This window comes from Drosophila mauritiana, mitochondrion, assembly GCF_004382145.1.
Source record: "Drosophila mauritiana mitochondrion, complete genome".
NCBI classification, from domain to species: Eukaryota; Metazoa; Arthropoda; class Insecta; order Diptera; family Drosophilidae; genus Drosophila; species Drosophila mauritiana.
This window is the reverse complement of record NC_005779.1, coordinates 1-14,964: the sequence shown is the minus strand read 5'-3', so window position 1 is coordinate 14,964 and position 14,964 is coordinate 1. Positions and strand designations below refer to the sequence as shown.

Below are 14,964 nucleotides of genomic sequence, written 5' to 3'. Positions count from 1 at the left end.
TTAAAGTTTTATTTTGGCTTAAAAATTTGTTATTAATTTGATTTATATGTAAATTTTTGTATGAATTTATATTTATTTTAAAAATAAATATAAAAATTTAATCGCAGTAATTAATTTTATTAATTAAAGAAATTTAGAAATAGCAATATTAAAAAGTATTGACCAAATTGGTGCCAGCAGTCGCGGTTATACCACTAATACAAATAAATTTTTTTAGTATTAATTAAATTGAGTTTATTATTTATAATAAAATTAAATATATTAAGTGAAATTTTATATTTAAATTATTATATAAAAATATAATTGAAGTTAAAAAATTTTAATAAAAAACTAGGATTAGATACCCTATTATTTAAAATGTAAATTAATTGCTAAAGTAGTAATAGTTATGTTCTTGAAACTTAAAAAATTTGGCGGTATTTTAGTCTATCTAGAGGAACCTGTTTTGTAATCGATAATCCACGATGGACCTTACTTAAGTTTGTAATCAGTTTATATACCGTCGTTATCAGAATATTTTATAAGAATAATAATATTCAATAATTTTAATAAAAATTTATATCAGATCAAGGTGTAGCTTATATTTAAGTAATAATGGGTTACAATAAATTTATTTATATGAATAAAATTATGAAAAAATTTTTGAAAGTGGATTTAGTAGTAAAATTATAAAGATTAATAATTTGATTTTAGCTCTAAAATATGTACACATCGCCCGTCGCTCTTATTATTAAGGTAAGATAAGTCGTAACATAGTAGATGTACTGGAAAGTGTATCTAGAATGACAATTTAAAGCTTATTAAGTAAAGTATTTCATTTACATTGAAAAGATTTTTGTGCAAATCAATATAAATTGATTTAGTTTTTATTTATTAATTTTTTATTATTTTTTATTAAATTATTAGAAATAACTATAAAATTTAAAGTTTTAGTATTGTTTAAAGAAAAAATAATTTTAATAATAGTTTATTAGTATTGTAAAAGAAAATTGAAATAATTTGAAAAAATTTTATTTTAAAAGAAAATTTAATTTATTGTACCTTGTGTATCAGCGTTTATTAAATAAAAAATAAATATTTATTTTTCTCGATTTTAAAAGAGTTAATATAATATTTAAGTTAATGTGACAAAATTATTTATAATATTATATTAGAAATGAAATGTTATTCGTTTTTAAAGGTATCTAGTTTTTTAAGAAATAAATTTAATTTAGAAATTATAAATATACTTAATTATTTATTTAATTAATTAATTTATAATTTTAATATTTTATGGGATAAGCTATAAAATAAATTTTTAAAAATATTAAATAAATTTAATAAATATATGCTTAGAATTAGCAATTATTAAAAAATATGTTATAATTTATTTTATAAATTAAATTATTTATTAAATTTTAATTATTTATTAAAATGTTAATTTTAATTATTAAAATTAAGCAATAATGATAAAATTAGTATATAATAATGTTAAAATTAATTTTTATGAAAAGTTTAAATAAAGAATTCGGCAAAAATAATATTCGCCTGTTTAACAAAAACATGTCTTTTTGAATTATATATAAAGTCTAACCTGCCCACTGAAAATTTTAAATGGCCGCAGTATTTTGACTGTGCAAAGGTAGCATAATCATTAGTCTTTTAATTGAAGGCTGGAATGAATGGTTGGACGAAATATTAACTGTTTCATTTAAAATTTTTATAGAATTTTATTTTTTAGTCAAAAAGCTAAAATTTATTTAAAAGACGAGAAGACCCTATAAATCTTTATATTTTTTTTTATTTTAATTATAAAGATTAATTAAATTTTAATAAAAAAAAATATTTTATTGGGGTGATATTAAAATTTAAAAAACTTTTAATTTTTAAAAACATTAATTCATGAATAAATGATCCATTAATAATGATTAAAAAATTAAGTTACTTTAGGGATAACAGCGTAATTTTTTTGGAGAGTTCATATCGATAAAAAAGATTGCGACCTCGATGTTGGATTAAGATATAATTTTGGGTGTAGCCGTTCAAATTTTAAGTCTGTTCGACTTTTAAATTCTTACATGATCTGAGTTCAAACCGGTGTAAGCCAGGTTGGTTTCTATCTTTAAAAAATTATGATATTTTAGTACGAAAGGACCAAATATCAAAATAATTATATTTTTTATAAGAATATTATTAATATAAAACTATTTTGGCAGATTAGTGCACTAAATTTAGAATTTATTTATGTAATTTTTATTACAAATAGTACTTGTTTTATATAGAATTTATTTTATCATTAATTGGAAGTTTATTATTAATTATTTGTGTATTAGTAAGTGTAGCTTTTTTAACTTTATTAGAGCGAAAAGTTTTAGGATATATTCAAATTCGTAAAGGTCCTAATAAAGTTGGTTTAATAGGAATTCCTCAACCTTTTTGTGATGCAATTAAATTATTTACAAAAGAACAAACTTATCCTTTATTATCTAATTATTTAAGATATTATATTTCTCCAATTTTTTCTTTATTTTTATCTTTATTTGTTTGAATATGTATGCCTTTTTTTGTAAAATTATATTCATTTAATTTAGGAGGTTTATTTTTTTTATGTTGTACTAGACTGGGGGTTTATACAGTTATAGTAGCTGGTTGATCTTCTAATTCTAATTATGCTTTATTAGGGGGTTTACGAGCTGTAGCTCAAACTATTTCTTATGAAGTTAGTTTAGCTTTAATTTTATTATCTTTTATTTTTTTAATTGGAAGTTATAATATAATTTATTTTTTTTTTTATCAAGTTTATATATGATTTTTAATTATTTTATTTCCTATGGCTTTAGTGTGATTAACTATTTCATTAGCTGAAACTAATCGAACTCCTTTTGATTTTGCTGAAGGAGAATCAGAATTAGTTTCAGGATTTAATGTAGAATATAGAAGAGGAGGTTTTGCTTTAATTTTTATAGCTGAATATGCAAGAATTTTATTTATAAGAATATTATTTTGTGTTATTTTTTTAGGGTGTGATGTATTTAATTTATTATTTTATATAAAATTAACTTTTATTTCTTTTGTTTTTATTTGAGCTCGAGGTACTTTACCTCGATTTCGTTATGATAAATTAATATATTTAGCTTGAAAATGTTTTTTATCTTTTTCTTTAAATTATTTATTATTTTTTATTGGATTTAAAATTCTATTATTTTCTATATTATAGTGAATTTTTTTTAGTAAAGTTAATAGAAAATTAAATTCTATCTTATGTTTTCAAAACATACGCTTATTCAAGCTCATTAACTATTTAATTTAATAAATTATCTCATCATTTTGTGATTAATGGATTTACTAAATAATATAAGAAATATACAACAGTTAGAATTTGTCCAATTAATACATAAGGTTCTTCAACTGGTCGAGCTCCAATTCAAGTTAATAAAATTACTGTAACTAGTATAGATCAAAATATTACTTGATTAATAGGATAAAATTGAATTCCTCGGAATTTTCTTAAATTATAAAAAGGTAAGATTATTAAAATTGCAATTGATAAAACTAATGCGATAACTCCTCCTAATTTATTTGGAATTGATCGTAAAATAGCATAAGCAAATAAAAAATATCATTCTGGTTGAATATGGGCAGGTGTAACTAAAGGATTAGCTGGGATAAAATTATCAGGATCTCCTAATAAATTTGGTCTAATCAATACTAATGAAATTAAAATAAAAATTATTACAATAAATCCTACAATATCCTTAAATGTAAAATATGGGTGAAAAGGAATTTTGTCAATATTAGAATTTAATCCAATGGGGTTATTAGAACCTGTTTGGTGAAGAAATAATAAATGAATTATAGTTATAGCAAGAACAATAAATGGTAAAATAAAATGAAATGTAAAAAACCGAGTTAAAGTAGCGTTATCAACAGCAAATCCACCTCATAATCATTGAACTAGATCTATACCTAAATAAGGAATAGCTGACAATAAATTAGTAATTACAGTTGCTCCTCAAAATGATATTTGTCCTCAAGGTAATACGTAACCTATAAAAGCTGTTCCTATTACTAAAAATAAAATAATTACTCCAATTAATCAAGTTGGAGTAAATATATATGAACCGTAATATATTCCTCGTCCTACATGTAAATAAATACAAATAAAAAAAAATGATGCACCGTTAGCGTGTAAGGTTCGTAATAATCAACCATAATTTACATCTCGGCAGATATGATTAACACTATAAAAAGCTAAATTAATATCAGCAGTATAATGTATAGCTAAAAATAATCCGGTTAAAATTTGAATAATTAAACATAATCCAAGTAATGATCCAAAATTTCATCATCTTGAGATATTAATTGGAGCTGGTAAATCTACTAAAGCGTTATTGGCAATTTTAAATAAAGGGTGAGAATTTCGTAAAGGTTTATTCATTAATTAAGATATTATTCGAATAGGTCCTTTAAATAATTTTGTAATTTTTACAACAACAATTAGAGTAATTAATAAATAATTTATTAATAAAATTGTAATAAAATTTGTAGGAAAATTATATAATTTATTTAAAGATAAAGAATTTTCTATAAAATAAGAATTTATATTAATAATAGATTGTATATCACTATTTATTAAAAATAAAGAAGAAGAAGTTTTATCAGTAATAAATGATAAAATTAATATAAAAAGTAAAATAAATGAAGAAAATAAAGTTAATTTAATTGATAAATTAAATATTTCATTAGAAGCTAAAGATGTTACATAAATAAATAGTACAAGTATTCCTCCTAAAAAAATTAGAAATAAAATGTATGAGTATCAAAAACTTTTAGTTATTAATCCAGTTAATATACATACAAAAATTGTTTGAATTAATAAAGTTAATCCTAAAGCTAGTGGATGAATTATATTTAGAAAAATAATAGAAGTAGTAATAATTAAGGAATATAATATTAATTGAATAATTTCAAGAGGTAGTTTATTTAAAATATTAATTTTGGGGATTAATGAAAAAGAAATTTCTTTTCTCTTGAAGTTTTAAAAGAAATAATCTTATTTTTGATTTACAAGACCAATGTTTTTATTAAACTATTAAAACTAATGATTATAATTTTATATTGAAGTTTACCTATAATTTTATTTATTTTAGGATTATTTTGTTTTGTTTCTAATCGAAAACATTTACTTTCAATACTTTTAAGTTTAGAATTTATTGTTTTAATATTATTTTTTATATTATTTATTTATTTGAATATATTAAATTATGAAAATTATTTTAGAATAATATTTTTAACATTTAGAGTATGTGAGGGAGCTTTAGGTTTATCAATTTTAGTTTCTATAATTCGTACTCATGGAAATGATTATTTTCAATCTTTTAGAATTATATAATGTTAAAAATTATTTTTTTTTTATTATTTTTAAGTCCTCTTTGTTTTATTAATAATATATATTGAATGGTACAAATTATAATATTTTTTATTAGATTTATTTTTTTATTAATAAATAATTTTATAAATTATTGATCAGAAATTTCTTATTTTTTAGGTTGCGATATGTTGTCTTATGGATTAATTTTATTAAGTTTATGAATTTGTTCTTTAATATTATTAGCTAGAGAAAGAATTAATAAATATAATAATTATAAAAATTTGTTTTTATTAAATATTGTTATTTTATTATTATTATTAATTTTAACTTTTTCAAGAATAAGATTATTTATATTTTATTTATTTTTTGAAAGAAGATTAATTCCTACATTATTTTTGATTTTAGGTTGAGGTTATCAACCAGAACGTTTACAAGCTGGTGTATATTTATTGTTTTATACTTTATTAGTTTCTTTACCTATACTAATCGGTATTTTTTATGTTATAAATAAAATTGGTTCTATAAATTTTTATTTAATAAATAATTTTATATTTAATTATGATTTGTTATATTTTTGTTTATTATGTGCTTTTTTAGTAAAAATACCAATATTTTTAGTTCATTTATGATTACCTAAAGCTCATGTTGAAGCTCCAGTTTCTGGTTCTATGATTTTAGCTGGTATTATGTTAAAGTTAGGGGGTTATGGGATATTACGAGTTATTGCTTTTTTGCAGTTAATAAATTTGAAATATAGATTTGTTTGAATTAGAATTAGATTAGTAGGGGGTGTATTAGTTAGATTAGTTTGTTTACGTCAAACTGATTTAAAGGCTTTAATTGCTTATTCATCTGTTGCTCATATAGGAATTGTTCTATCTGGACTTTTAACTATAACTTATTGAGGTTTATGTGGTTCTTACACATTAATAATTGCTCATGGTTTATGTTCTTCTGGGTTATTTTGTTTAGCTAATGTATCTTATGAACGTCTTGGAAGTCGAAGAATATTAATTAATAAAGGTTTATTAAATTTTATACCTTCAATAACTTTATGATGATTTTTATTAAGATCAGCTAATATGGCAGCTCCTCCTACATTAAATTTATTAGGGGAAATTTCTTTATTAAATAGAATTGTTTCTTGATCTTGAATTTCTATAATTATGTTATCATTATTATCTTTTTTTAGAGCTGCTTATACTTTATATTTATATTCTTTTAGTCAACATGGAAAATTGTTTTCTGGAGTGTATTCGTTTAGAAGAGGAAAAATTCGGGAATATTTATTAATATTTTTACATTGATTACCTTTAAATTTATTAATTTTAAAAAGAGAATCATTTATATTATGATTATATTTAAATAGTTTAAAAAAAATACTAATTTGTGGTGTTAGTGATATGAATCAGTTCATTTTAGATCGTGAAATATTTATCAATTTGTAGAATTAGATTTATTAATTTAATTTCTATTAGTTTATCATTTTTTTTATTAAGTTTGTATTTTTTGTTAAATAATATAATTTATTTTATTGAATGAGAAGTAGTTTCTTTAAATTCTTCTAGAATTGTTATAACCTTCCTTTTTGATTGAATAAGTTTATTATTTATATCTTTTGTTCTTATAATTGCTTCTTTAGTAATTTTTTATAGAAAAGAATATATAAGAAGTGATAATAATATTAATCGATTTATTATATTAGTATTAATGTTTGTTTTGTCAATAATATTATTAATTATTAGACCGAATTTAATTAGAATTTTATTGGGATGAGATGGATTAGGACTTGTTTCTTATTGTTTAGTTATTTATTTCCAGAATATTAAGTCTTATAATGCTGGTATATTAACTGCTTTATCTAATCGAATTGGAGATGTTGCTTTTCTTCTTGCTATTGCTTGAATATTAAATTATGGAAGATGAAATTATATTTTTTATTTAGAAATTATACAAAATGAATTTGAAATATTATTAATTGGTAGATTAGTAATATTAGCTGCTATAACTAAAAGAGCTCAAATTCCTTTTTCTTCTTGGTTACCAGCGGCTATAGCTGCTCCTACACCTGTTTCTGCTTTAGTTCATTCTTCTACTTTAGTTACAGCTGGTGTATATTTATTAATTCGATTTAATATTATTTTAAGAACTTCTTGGTTAGGACAATTATTGTTATTATTATCTGGATTAACTATATTTATGGCTGGATTAGGAGCTAATTTTGAATTTGATTTAAAAAAAATTATTGCTTTATCTACTTTAAGTCAATTAGGTTTAATAATAAGAATTTTGTCTATAGGATTTTTTAAATTAGCTATATTTCATTTATTAACTCATGCTTTATTTAAAGCATTATTATTTATATGTGCTGGGGCTATTATTCATAATATAAATAATTCTCAAGATATTCGTTTAATAGGAGGATTAAGAATTCATATACCTTTAACTTCAGCTTGTTTTAATGTGTCTAATTTAGCTTTATGTGGTATACCTTTTTTAGCTGGATTTTATTCTAAGGATATAATTTTAGAAATTGTTAGAATTAGAAATGTTAATATATTTTCATTTTTTTTATATTATTTTTCTACAGGTTTAACTGTTAGATATTCATTTCGATTAGTTTATTATTCAATAACTGGAGATTTAAATTGTGGTAGTTTAAATATATTAAATGATGAGAGTTGAATTATACTTCGAGGAATATTAGGATTATTAATTATGAGAATTATTGGGGGTAGAATATTAAATTGATTAATTTTTCCTTTTCCTTATATAATTTGTTTACCTATTTATATAAAATTATTAACATTATTTGTATGTATTGTGGGGGGTATATTTGGATATTTAATTTCTCTAAGAAATTTATATTTTTTAAATAAATCTTTGTTTATATATAATGTAAGAAATTTTTTAGGATCAATATGGTTTATACCTTATATTAGAACTTATGGTATAATTTTTTATCCTTTGAATTATGGTCAATTAATTGTAAAAAGTTTTGATCAAGGTTGATCAGAATATTTTGGTGGTCAGCATTTATATCAAAAATTATCTACTTATTCTAAAACTTTATTTTTAATACATAATAATTCTTTAAAAATTTATTTAATATTGTTTGTATTTTGAATTTTAATTTTAATAAATTTTTTATTATTTTTATACCCAAATAGCTTATATTTAGAGTTTGACATTGAAGATGTTACGGAGATTATTAAATCTTTGGGTATAATGAATTATTTTTAGTAATTTATAAAAATATAGTATTTTATTATTACAATGAAAATGTAAGGTTTTATTTAAACTATATAAATAGAAGTATAAATGGAATTTAACCATTAAAAGAAAAAAGTTAGCAGCTTTTACTTGATCACCATACTTCCTTAATTGGAATTTAAAATTCAATTATATCATTAACAGTGATACGCCTCTTTTTGGCTTCAATTAAAAGAATAAGGGTATAATAATTACCTAAGGTTAGGTCGAAACTAACTGCAATCAATCGCTTCATATTCAATTTATAAGGTAGATTGAATATCCAATACTTTTTGAATGCAAATCAAATGTTATAATTAACTACAACCCCTTTTATAAATATATATATATATATATAAATAATTAATTTGATCAGTTTAATATTCCTTGATTTCATTCATGGTATAAACCAATTAATAAGATTAAAATAAAAATAATAGAAGTAATTGTTCAAGTTATAATATTAGAATATTTTATAATAATAATTATAGGTAAAATTAATGCAATTTCTACATCAAAAATTAAAAAAATAATAGTAATTAAAAAAAAACGTAAAGAAAATGGCAATCGGGATGAAGATTTTGGGTCAAATCCACATTCGAATGGGGATCTTTTTTCCCGGTCAATTAAAGCTTTTTTTGATAAAATTGAAGCTAATATTATAACAATAGTTGTAATTAATAAAATTAATGAAGCAATAAAAATAATAGAAAAAATTATCTATACTATTTATTAATAGACCTTATGATTGGAAGTCAAATATACTTTTATACTATATAGATAATTAATTAATAATAAATTTAGTTTAATTAATATTAATGAAATTAATATTAAATTAACCTCCTCATCAGTAAATTGTGATGTATAAAAATAATCAAACTACATCAACAAAATGTCAATATCATGCAGCTGCTTCAAATCCAAAATGATGATTTTTTGAAAAATGATTATTTAAATGTCGTAATAAACATACTAGTAAAAAAGTTGTTCCAATTAATACATGAATTCCGTGGAATCCTGTTGCTATATAAAATGTTGATCCATAAACTGAATCTGCGATAGTAAATGGAGCTTCAATATATTCATAAGCTTGAAGTATTGTAAAATATACTCCTAATAAAACTGTAAAAAATAAACCTTGAGTAGTTTGTGAGTGATTATTTTCTATAATACTATGATGAGCTCAAGTTACAGTGACTCCTGAAGCTAATAAAATTGCTGTATTTAATAAAGGAATTTGAAATGGGTTAAATGAAATAATTCCTAAAGGAGGTCATGATGCTCCTAATTCAATAGCGGGTGATAAACTTCTATGAAAAAAAGCTCAAAAAAATCTTACAAAAAATAAAACCTCTGATAAAATAAATAAAATTATTCCTCAACGTAAACCAATAGTTACTGCGTAAGTATGTAAACCTTGATATGTTCCTTCTCGTGATACATCTCGTCATCATTGATATACTGTTAAAATAGTAATAATATTACCTAATAAAAATAATGATATATCATATTGATGGAATCATTTTACTATACCTGATACAGTTGTTATAGCTCCAATAGCTCCTGTTAATGGTCATGGGCTGTAATCCACTAAATGAAAAGGGTGATTTGAGTGTGTAGACATTAATTTACTTCTCTAGAGTATAAAGTTCTTAATACAGCAAATACATAAGATTGAATTATAGCTACAGCTGATTCTAATACTAATAAAGCAATTTGAGCTGTCAATAAAAATGTTACTAATAAATAAGATATAGAAGGTCCTGTATTTCCTAAAAGAGTTAATAATAAATGTCCAGCAATTATATTAGCAGTTAATCGAACAGCTAATGTTCCAGGTCGAATAATATTTCTAATAGTTTCAATGCATACTATAAAAGGTATAAGAACAGCAGGCGTTCCTTGAGGAACTAAATGAGCAAATATATGTTGTGTATGATTAATTCAACCATATAATATAAAACATAATCATAAAGGTAATGCTAAAGATAAAGTTAAAGTTAAATGACTTGTTCTTGTAAAAATATATGGGAATAATCCTATAAAATTATTAAATAAAATTAATGAAAATAAAGAAATAAAAATAAAAGTAGATCCATTATGACCTGATGGACCTAATAAAGTTTTAAATTCTTTATGAAGAGTTAATAAAATTGAATTTCATACAATATTATAACGAGAAGGTATTAATCAGTAAATTGACGGAATTATTAAAAGTCCTAAAAATGTTCTTAATCAATTAAGTGATAAATTAAAAATAGCTGAGGGGTCAAATACAGAAAATAAATTTGTTATCATTTTCAATTTATTGAATTTAAATTAATATTTTTTAATTCATTAGATTTAGGTGAATTTGGTATATAAGAATAATAATTAATAGAACAAAATAAAATAAATGTAATAGAAAAAATAATAAATAATAATAATCATCTAATTGGTGCTATTTGTGGAATTAAAAAATATTAATAATTTAATAATTTTAGTTTGACATACTAATGTTATGAATTTAACTAATTTTTTGTCATTAGAAGTAAGTGCTAATTTACTATAAAATGGTTTAAGAGACCAGTACTTGCTTTCAGTCATCTAATGAAGAATTATTTCTAGAAATTCATTTAATAAAGTGATTTACAGGAACACTTTCAATTACAATTGGTATAAATCTATGATTAGCTCCACAAATTTCTGAACATTGACCATAAAATAAACCTGGTCGATTAATAAAGAAATTAGTTTGGTTTAATCGTCCTGGTGTACCATCAACTTTTACTCCTAAAGCGGGAATTGTTCAAGAATGAATAACGTCAGCGGCTGTCACTAAAATTCGAATTTGAGAGTTTATAGGTAGAATTACTCGGTTATCAACATCTAATAAACGAAATCCATCAGTTGCTAATTCATTTGTTGGGATTATATATGAATCAAATTCAATATTATTAAAATCCGAATATTCGTAACTTCAATATCACTGATGACCAATTCTTTTTAAAGTTACGGATGGTTCGTTGATTTCATCTAATAAATAAAGTAAACGTAAAGAAGGGAGAGCAATAAATAATAAAATAATTGCTGGTAAAATAGTTCAAATTATTTCAATAAGTTGTCCATGTAAAAGAAATCGATTTACATAATTATTGAAAAATAATATAAATATTAAGTACCCTACTAATACTGTAATTATTACTAAAATTAATAATGCGTGATCGTGGAAAAAAATTAATTGTTCCATTAAAGGAGAAGCTCTATCTTGTAAACCTAAATTAGCTCATGTAGACATTTATTTTCTAATAAAAGTAAAATACTTTATATATAGAGCTTAAATCTATTGCACTAATCTGCCATATTAGAAATTAATTTGTTAAAAGTGGTAACTCAGAATAACTATGTTCAGCTGGTGGAGTATTTTGATATCATTCAATAGATGAATTTAATTGAATTGGATAAATTACTTGTCGTTGTGATACTAAACTTTCTCAAATAATATAAAAAAAGAATAGAATTCCTAGTAATGAAATAGTTGATCCAATAGTAGATACAACATTTCATGTTGTATAAGCATCTGGATAATCCGAATATCGTCGAGGTATCCCAGCTAATCCTAAAAAATGTTGGGGAAAAAATGTTAAATTTACTCCAATAAATATAATAATAAATTGACTTTTTAATCACTTATTATTTAATGTTAATCCAGTAAATAAAGGGTATCAATGGATAAAGCCTGCTATAATAGCAAATACAGCTCCTATTGATAAAACATAATGAAAATGAGCTACTACATAATAAGTATCATGTAAAATAATATCTACTGATGAATTAGCTAAAACAACTCCCGTTAAACCTCCTACTGTAAATAAAAATACAAATCCTAAAGCTCATAAAATAGCTGGAGAATAAGAAAGTTGAGTTCCATGTAAAGTAGCTAATCATCTAAAAATTTTAATACCGGTAGGAACCGCAATAATTATAGTAGCTGAAGTAAAATAAGCCCGAGTATCAACGTCTATCCCCACTGTAAATATATGATGAGCTCATACAATAAATCCTAATAATCCAATAGCTAATATAGCATAAATTATTCCTAAAGAACCAAAAGTTTCCTTTTTCCCTGATTCTTGTCTAATAATATGAGAGATTATTCCAAATCCAGGTAAAATTAAAATATAAACTTCAGGATGACCAAAAAATCAAAATAAATGTTGGTATAAAATAGGATCTCCTCCTCCAGCTGGGTCAAAAAATGATGTATTTAAATTTCGATCTGTTAATAATATAGTGATAGCTCCTGCTAATACTGGTAATGATAAAAGTAATAATAAAGCAGTAATAACTACTGATCAAACAAATAAAGGTATACGATCTAATGAAATTCCTGTAGATCGTATATTAATTACAGTTGTAATAAAATTTACAGCTCCTAAAATTGAAGAAATTCCAGCTAAATGTAAAGAAAAAATAGCTAAATCAACTGAAGCTCCACCATGGGCAATTCCAGCAGATAAAGGTGGATAAACAGTTCATCCTGTTCCAGCTCCATTTTCAACTATTCTTCTCACTAATAATAGAGAAAGAGCAGGGGGTAGTAGTCAGAATCTTATATTATTTATTCGTGGAAATGCTATATCAGGAGCACCTAATATTAAAGGTACCAATCAATTTCCAAATCCACCAATTATAATAGGTATAACTATAAAAAAAATTATAATAAAAGCATGTGCAGTTACAATTACATTATAAATTTGATCATCTCCAATTAATGCTCCAGGATGACCTAATTCGGCTCGAATTAAAATTCTTAGGGATGTACCTACTATCCCAGCTCAAGCTCCAAAGATAAAATATAAAGTTCCAATATCTTTATGATTTGTAGAAAATAATCATTGTCGCGGTTAATGATTAAGTGGCTGAAGTTTAGGCGGTAGATTGTAAATCTATTTATAAGATTTATTCTTCTTAATCAAATAAGGACAAATTTTATTAGGTCTTATAGTCAATAATGATATCAAACTGCAATTTTGAAGGAGTAATTTTTACTAAGGCTTAAAGAAATTTCTTTATTTATAGCTTTGAAGGTTATTAGTTTTATTAACTTAAAGCCTTAAAATATAAAATAAAATAAAGAAATTATAAATAATCCAAAAATTGAAAAAAAAGTTATAATTAAGTATATATTAGTATTATTACTAATTATATTTATCTTTATGATTCAATTATTTTCAAAATAATTTATTATAAAAGCAGAATAACAGATTCGTAAATAAAAAAATAATGTAATTAAAGTTGATATTATTATTAATGTTAATAAAAAGTATTGATTACATAATGTTAATTGTTGAATTACAAGTCATTTTGGTAAAAATCCTAAAAATGGAGGTAATCCCCCTAATGATAAAAAATTTATAAATAATGTAAATTTTAAAATTTTTCTATTCACAAATCAAGAAAATAATTGATTTAAATGAAATAATTTAAAAATATTAAATATAAATGTTAATACAAATGATAAAAATGAATAAAAAAAAAAATAGATTAATCAAATTGATTCTCTAATTATTAAAGATCTTAATATTCATCCTAAATGATTGATAGAAGAAAATGCTATTAATTTTCGTAGAGAAGTCTGATTTAAACCTCCAATAGCTCCAATAACTACTGATAAAATTACTCTAATTAATAATAAATATTTAATATTAAGATAAGAAATTAGTATTAAAGGTGCAATTTTTTGTCAAGTTATTAATATTAAAGCATTTATTCATGTTAAACCTTCCATTATATTAGGAAATCAAAAATGGAAAGGAGCGGCCCCACTTTTTAATAATAAAGCTGATATAATAATTATGGATGTAAAAGATTCATTAATTTCATTATTTAAATTATTTTTTAATATTAATAAAATTGAAGAAAATAATAAAACAGTTGAAGCTAAAGCTTGGGTTAAAAAATATTTTAAAGAAGCTTCTGTAGATATTAAATTATTATTATCTCTTAATAGGGGGATAAAAGATAATAAATTAATTTCTAAACCTATTCAAGCTCCTAACCAAGAATTAGATGTAACTGTAATTAATGTCCCAATAATTATAATTGTAATAAATAAAATTTTTGACGAATTATTAAAAATTAAAAAGAAAAGGACTATAACCTTTATAAATGGGGTATGAACCCAGTAGCTTTATTAGCTTATCTTTTTATATTAATATATTTTGGTGTATGATGCACAAAAGTTTTTGATACTTTTAGAAATAGTTTAATTCTATTAAATATAAAACCTTCTTCATAAATAACATATAAATCAGTCAATGAATGCAGAAAACTGCATGATTTACCCTATCAAGGTAATCCTTTTTATCAGGCAATTCATT

General features: G+C 22.3%; 13 protein-coding genes across 13 annotated transcripts, besides 24 other annotated features; 4 read left to right on the top strand and 9 right to left on the bottom strand. All coding sequences in view use genetic code 5, as the record gives it.

Annotated features, from left to right (window-relative positions):
* Nucleotides 1-786, top strand: an rRNA (s-rRNA).
* Nucleotides 787-858, top strand: a tRNA (tRNA-Val).
* Nucleotide 859: 1 nt separating this feature from the next.
* Nucleotides 860-2,182, top strand: an rRNA (l-rRNA).
* Nucleotides 2,183-2,247, top strand: a tRNA (tRNA-Leu).
* Nucleotides 2,248-2,257: 10 nt separating this feature from the next.
* ND1 (NADH dehydrogenase subunit 1) lies at nt 2,258-3,196 on the top strand. Its single transcript has one exon. It carries the CDS (start codon nt 2,258-2,260, stop codon nt 3,194-3,196), a length of 939 nt encoding a protein of 312 aa, NP_987119.1.
* Nucleotides 3,197-3,212: 16 nt separating this feature from the next.
* Nucleotides 3,213-3,278, bottom strand: a tRNA (tRNA-Ser).
* A 2-nt stretch (nt 3,279-3,280) lies between these two features.
* Nucleotides 3,281-4,417, bottom strand: CYTB (cytochrome b). The gene has a single exon. The coding sequence runs from the start codon at nt 4,415-4,417 to the stop codon at nt 3,281-3,283; it is 1,137 nt and encodes a 378-aa protein (NP_987118.1).
* A 3-nt stretch (nt 4,418-4,420) lies between these two features.
* On the bottom strand, nt 4,421-4,945 carry ND6 (NADH dehydrogenase subunit 6). Its single transcript has one exon. The coding sequence runs from the start codon at nt 4,943-4,945 to the stop codon at nt 4,421-4,423; it is 525 nt and encodes a 174-aa protein (NP_987117.1).
* A 2-nt stretch (nt 4,946-4,947) lies between these two features.
* Nucleotides 4,948-5,013, top strand: a tRNA (tRNA-Pro).
* Nucleotides 5,014-5,078, bottom strand: a tRNA (tRNA-Thr).
* A 2-nt stretch (nt 5,079-5,080) lies between these two features.
* ND4L (NADH dehydrogenase subunit 4L) lies at nt 5,081-5,369 on the top strand. Its single transcript has one exon. A coding segment is annotated over exon 1 (289 nt).
* Nucleotide 5,370: 1 nt separating this feature from the next.
* On the top strand, nt 5,371-6,709 carry ND4 (NADH dehydrogenase subunit 4). The gene has a single exon. A coding segment is annotated over exon 1 (1,339 nt).
* Nucleotides 6,710-6,775, top strand: a tRNA (tRNA-His).
* Nucleotides 6,776-6,790: 15 nt separating this feature from the next.
* On the top strand, nt 6,791-8,510 carry ND5 (NADH dehydrogenase subunit 5). Its single transcript has one exon. A coding segment is annotated over exon 1 (1,720 nt).
* Nucleotides 8,511-8,576, top strand: a tRNA (tRNA-Phe).
* Nucleotides 8,577-8,594: 18 nt separating this feature from the next.
* Nucleotides 8,595-8,661, bottom strand: a tRNA (tRNA-Glu).
* Nucleotides 8,661-8,730, bottom strand: a tRNA (tRNA-Ser).
* Nucleotides 8,730-8,795, bottom strand: a tRNA (tRNA-Asn).
* A 1-nt stretch (nt 8,796) lies between these two features.
* Nucleotides 8,797-8,862, bottom strand: a tRNA (tRNA-Arg).
* A 6-nt stretch (nt 8,863-8,868) lies between these two features.
* Nucleotides 8,869-8,933, bottom strand: a tRNA (tRNA-Ala).
* Nucleotides 8,934-8,965: 32 nt separating this feature from the next.
* ND3 (NADH dehydrogenase subunit 3) lies at nt 8,966-9,319 on the bottom strand. Its single transcript has one exon. It carries the CDS (start codon nt 9,317-9,319, stop codon nt 8,966-8,968), a length of 354 nt encoding a protein of 117 aa, NP_987113.1.
* Nucleotides 9,320-9,384, bottom strand: a tRNA (tRNA-Gly).
* A 53-nt stretch (nt 9,385-9,437) lies between these two features.
* COX3 (cytochrome c oxidase subunit III) lies at nt 9,438-10,226 on the bottom strand. The gene has a single exon. It carries the CDS (start codon nt 10,224-10,226, stop codon nt 9,438-9,440), a length of 789 nt encoding a protein of 262 aa, NP_987112.1.
* ATP6 (ATP synthase F0 subunit 6) lies at nt 10,227-10,900 on the bottom strand. The gene has a single exon. A coding segment is annotated over exon 1 (674 nt).
* On the bottom strand, nt 10,894-11,055 carry ATP8 (ATP synthase F0 subunit 8). The gene has a single exon. It carries the CDS (start codon nt 11,053-11,055, stop codon nt 10,894-10,896), a length of 162 nt encoding a protein of 53 aa, NP_987110.1.
* Nucleotides 11,056-11,122, bottom strand: a tRNA (tRNA-Asp).
* Nucleotide 11,123: 1 nt separating this feature from the next.
* Nucleotides 11,124-11,194, bottom strand: a tRNA (tRNA-Lys).
* On the bottom strand, nt 11,195-11,879 carry COX2 (cytochrome c oxidase subunit II). The gene has a single exon. A coding segment is annotated over exon 1 (685 nt).
* Nucleotides 11,880-11,884: 5 nt separating this feature from the next.
* Nucleotides 11,885-11,950, bottom strand: a tRNA (tRNA-Leu).
* A 2-nt stretch (nt 11,951-11,952) lies between these two features.
* On the bottom strand, nt 11,953-13,488 carry COX1 (cytochrome c oxidase subunit I; the record flags this gene model as incomplete). The annotated part of the gene is made up of 1 exon: nt 11,953-13,488. A coding segment is annotated over one exon (1,536 nt), but the record flags the coding sequence as incomplete, so codon positions are not given.
* A 5-nt stretch (nt 13,489-13,493) lies between these two features.
* Nucleotides 13,494-13,559, top strand: a tRNA (tRNA-Tyr).
* Nucleotides 13,560-13,579: 20 nt separating this feature from the next.
* Nucleotides 13,580-13,641, top strand: a tRNA (tRNA-Cys).
* Nucleotides 13,634-13,699, bottom strand: a tRNA (tRNA-Trp).
* ND2 (NADH dehydrogenase subunit 2) lies at nt 13,700-14,723 on the bottom strand. The gene has a single exon. A coding segment is annotated over exon 1 (1,024 nt).
* Nucleotides 14,724-14,792, bottom strand: a tRNA (tRNA-Met).
* Nucleotides 14,793-14,799: 7 nt separating this feature from the next.
* Nucleotides 14,800-14,868, top strand: a tRNA (tRNA-Gln).
* A 31-nt stretch (nt 14,869-14,899) lies between these two features.
* Nucleotides 14,900-14,964, bottom strand: a tRNA (tRNA-Ile).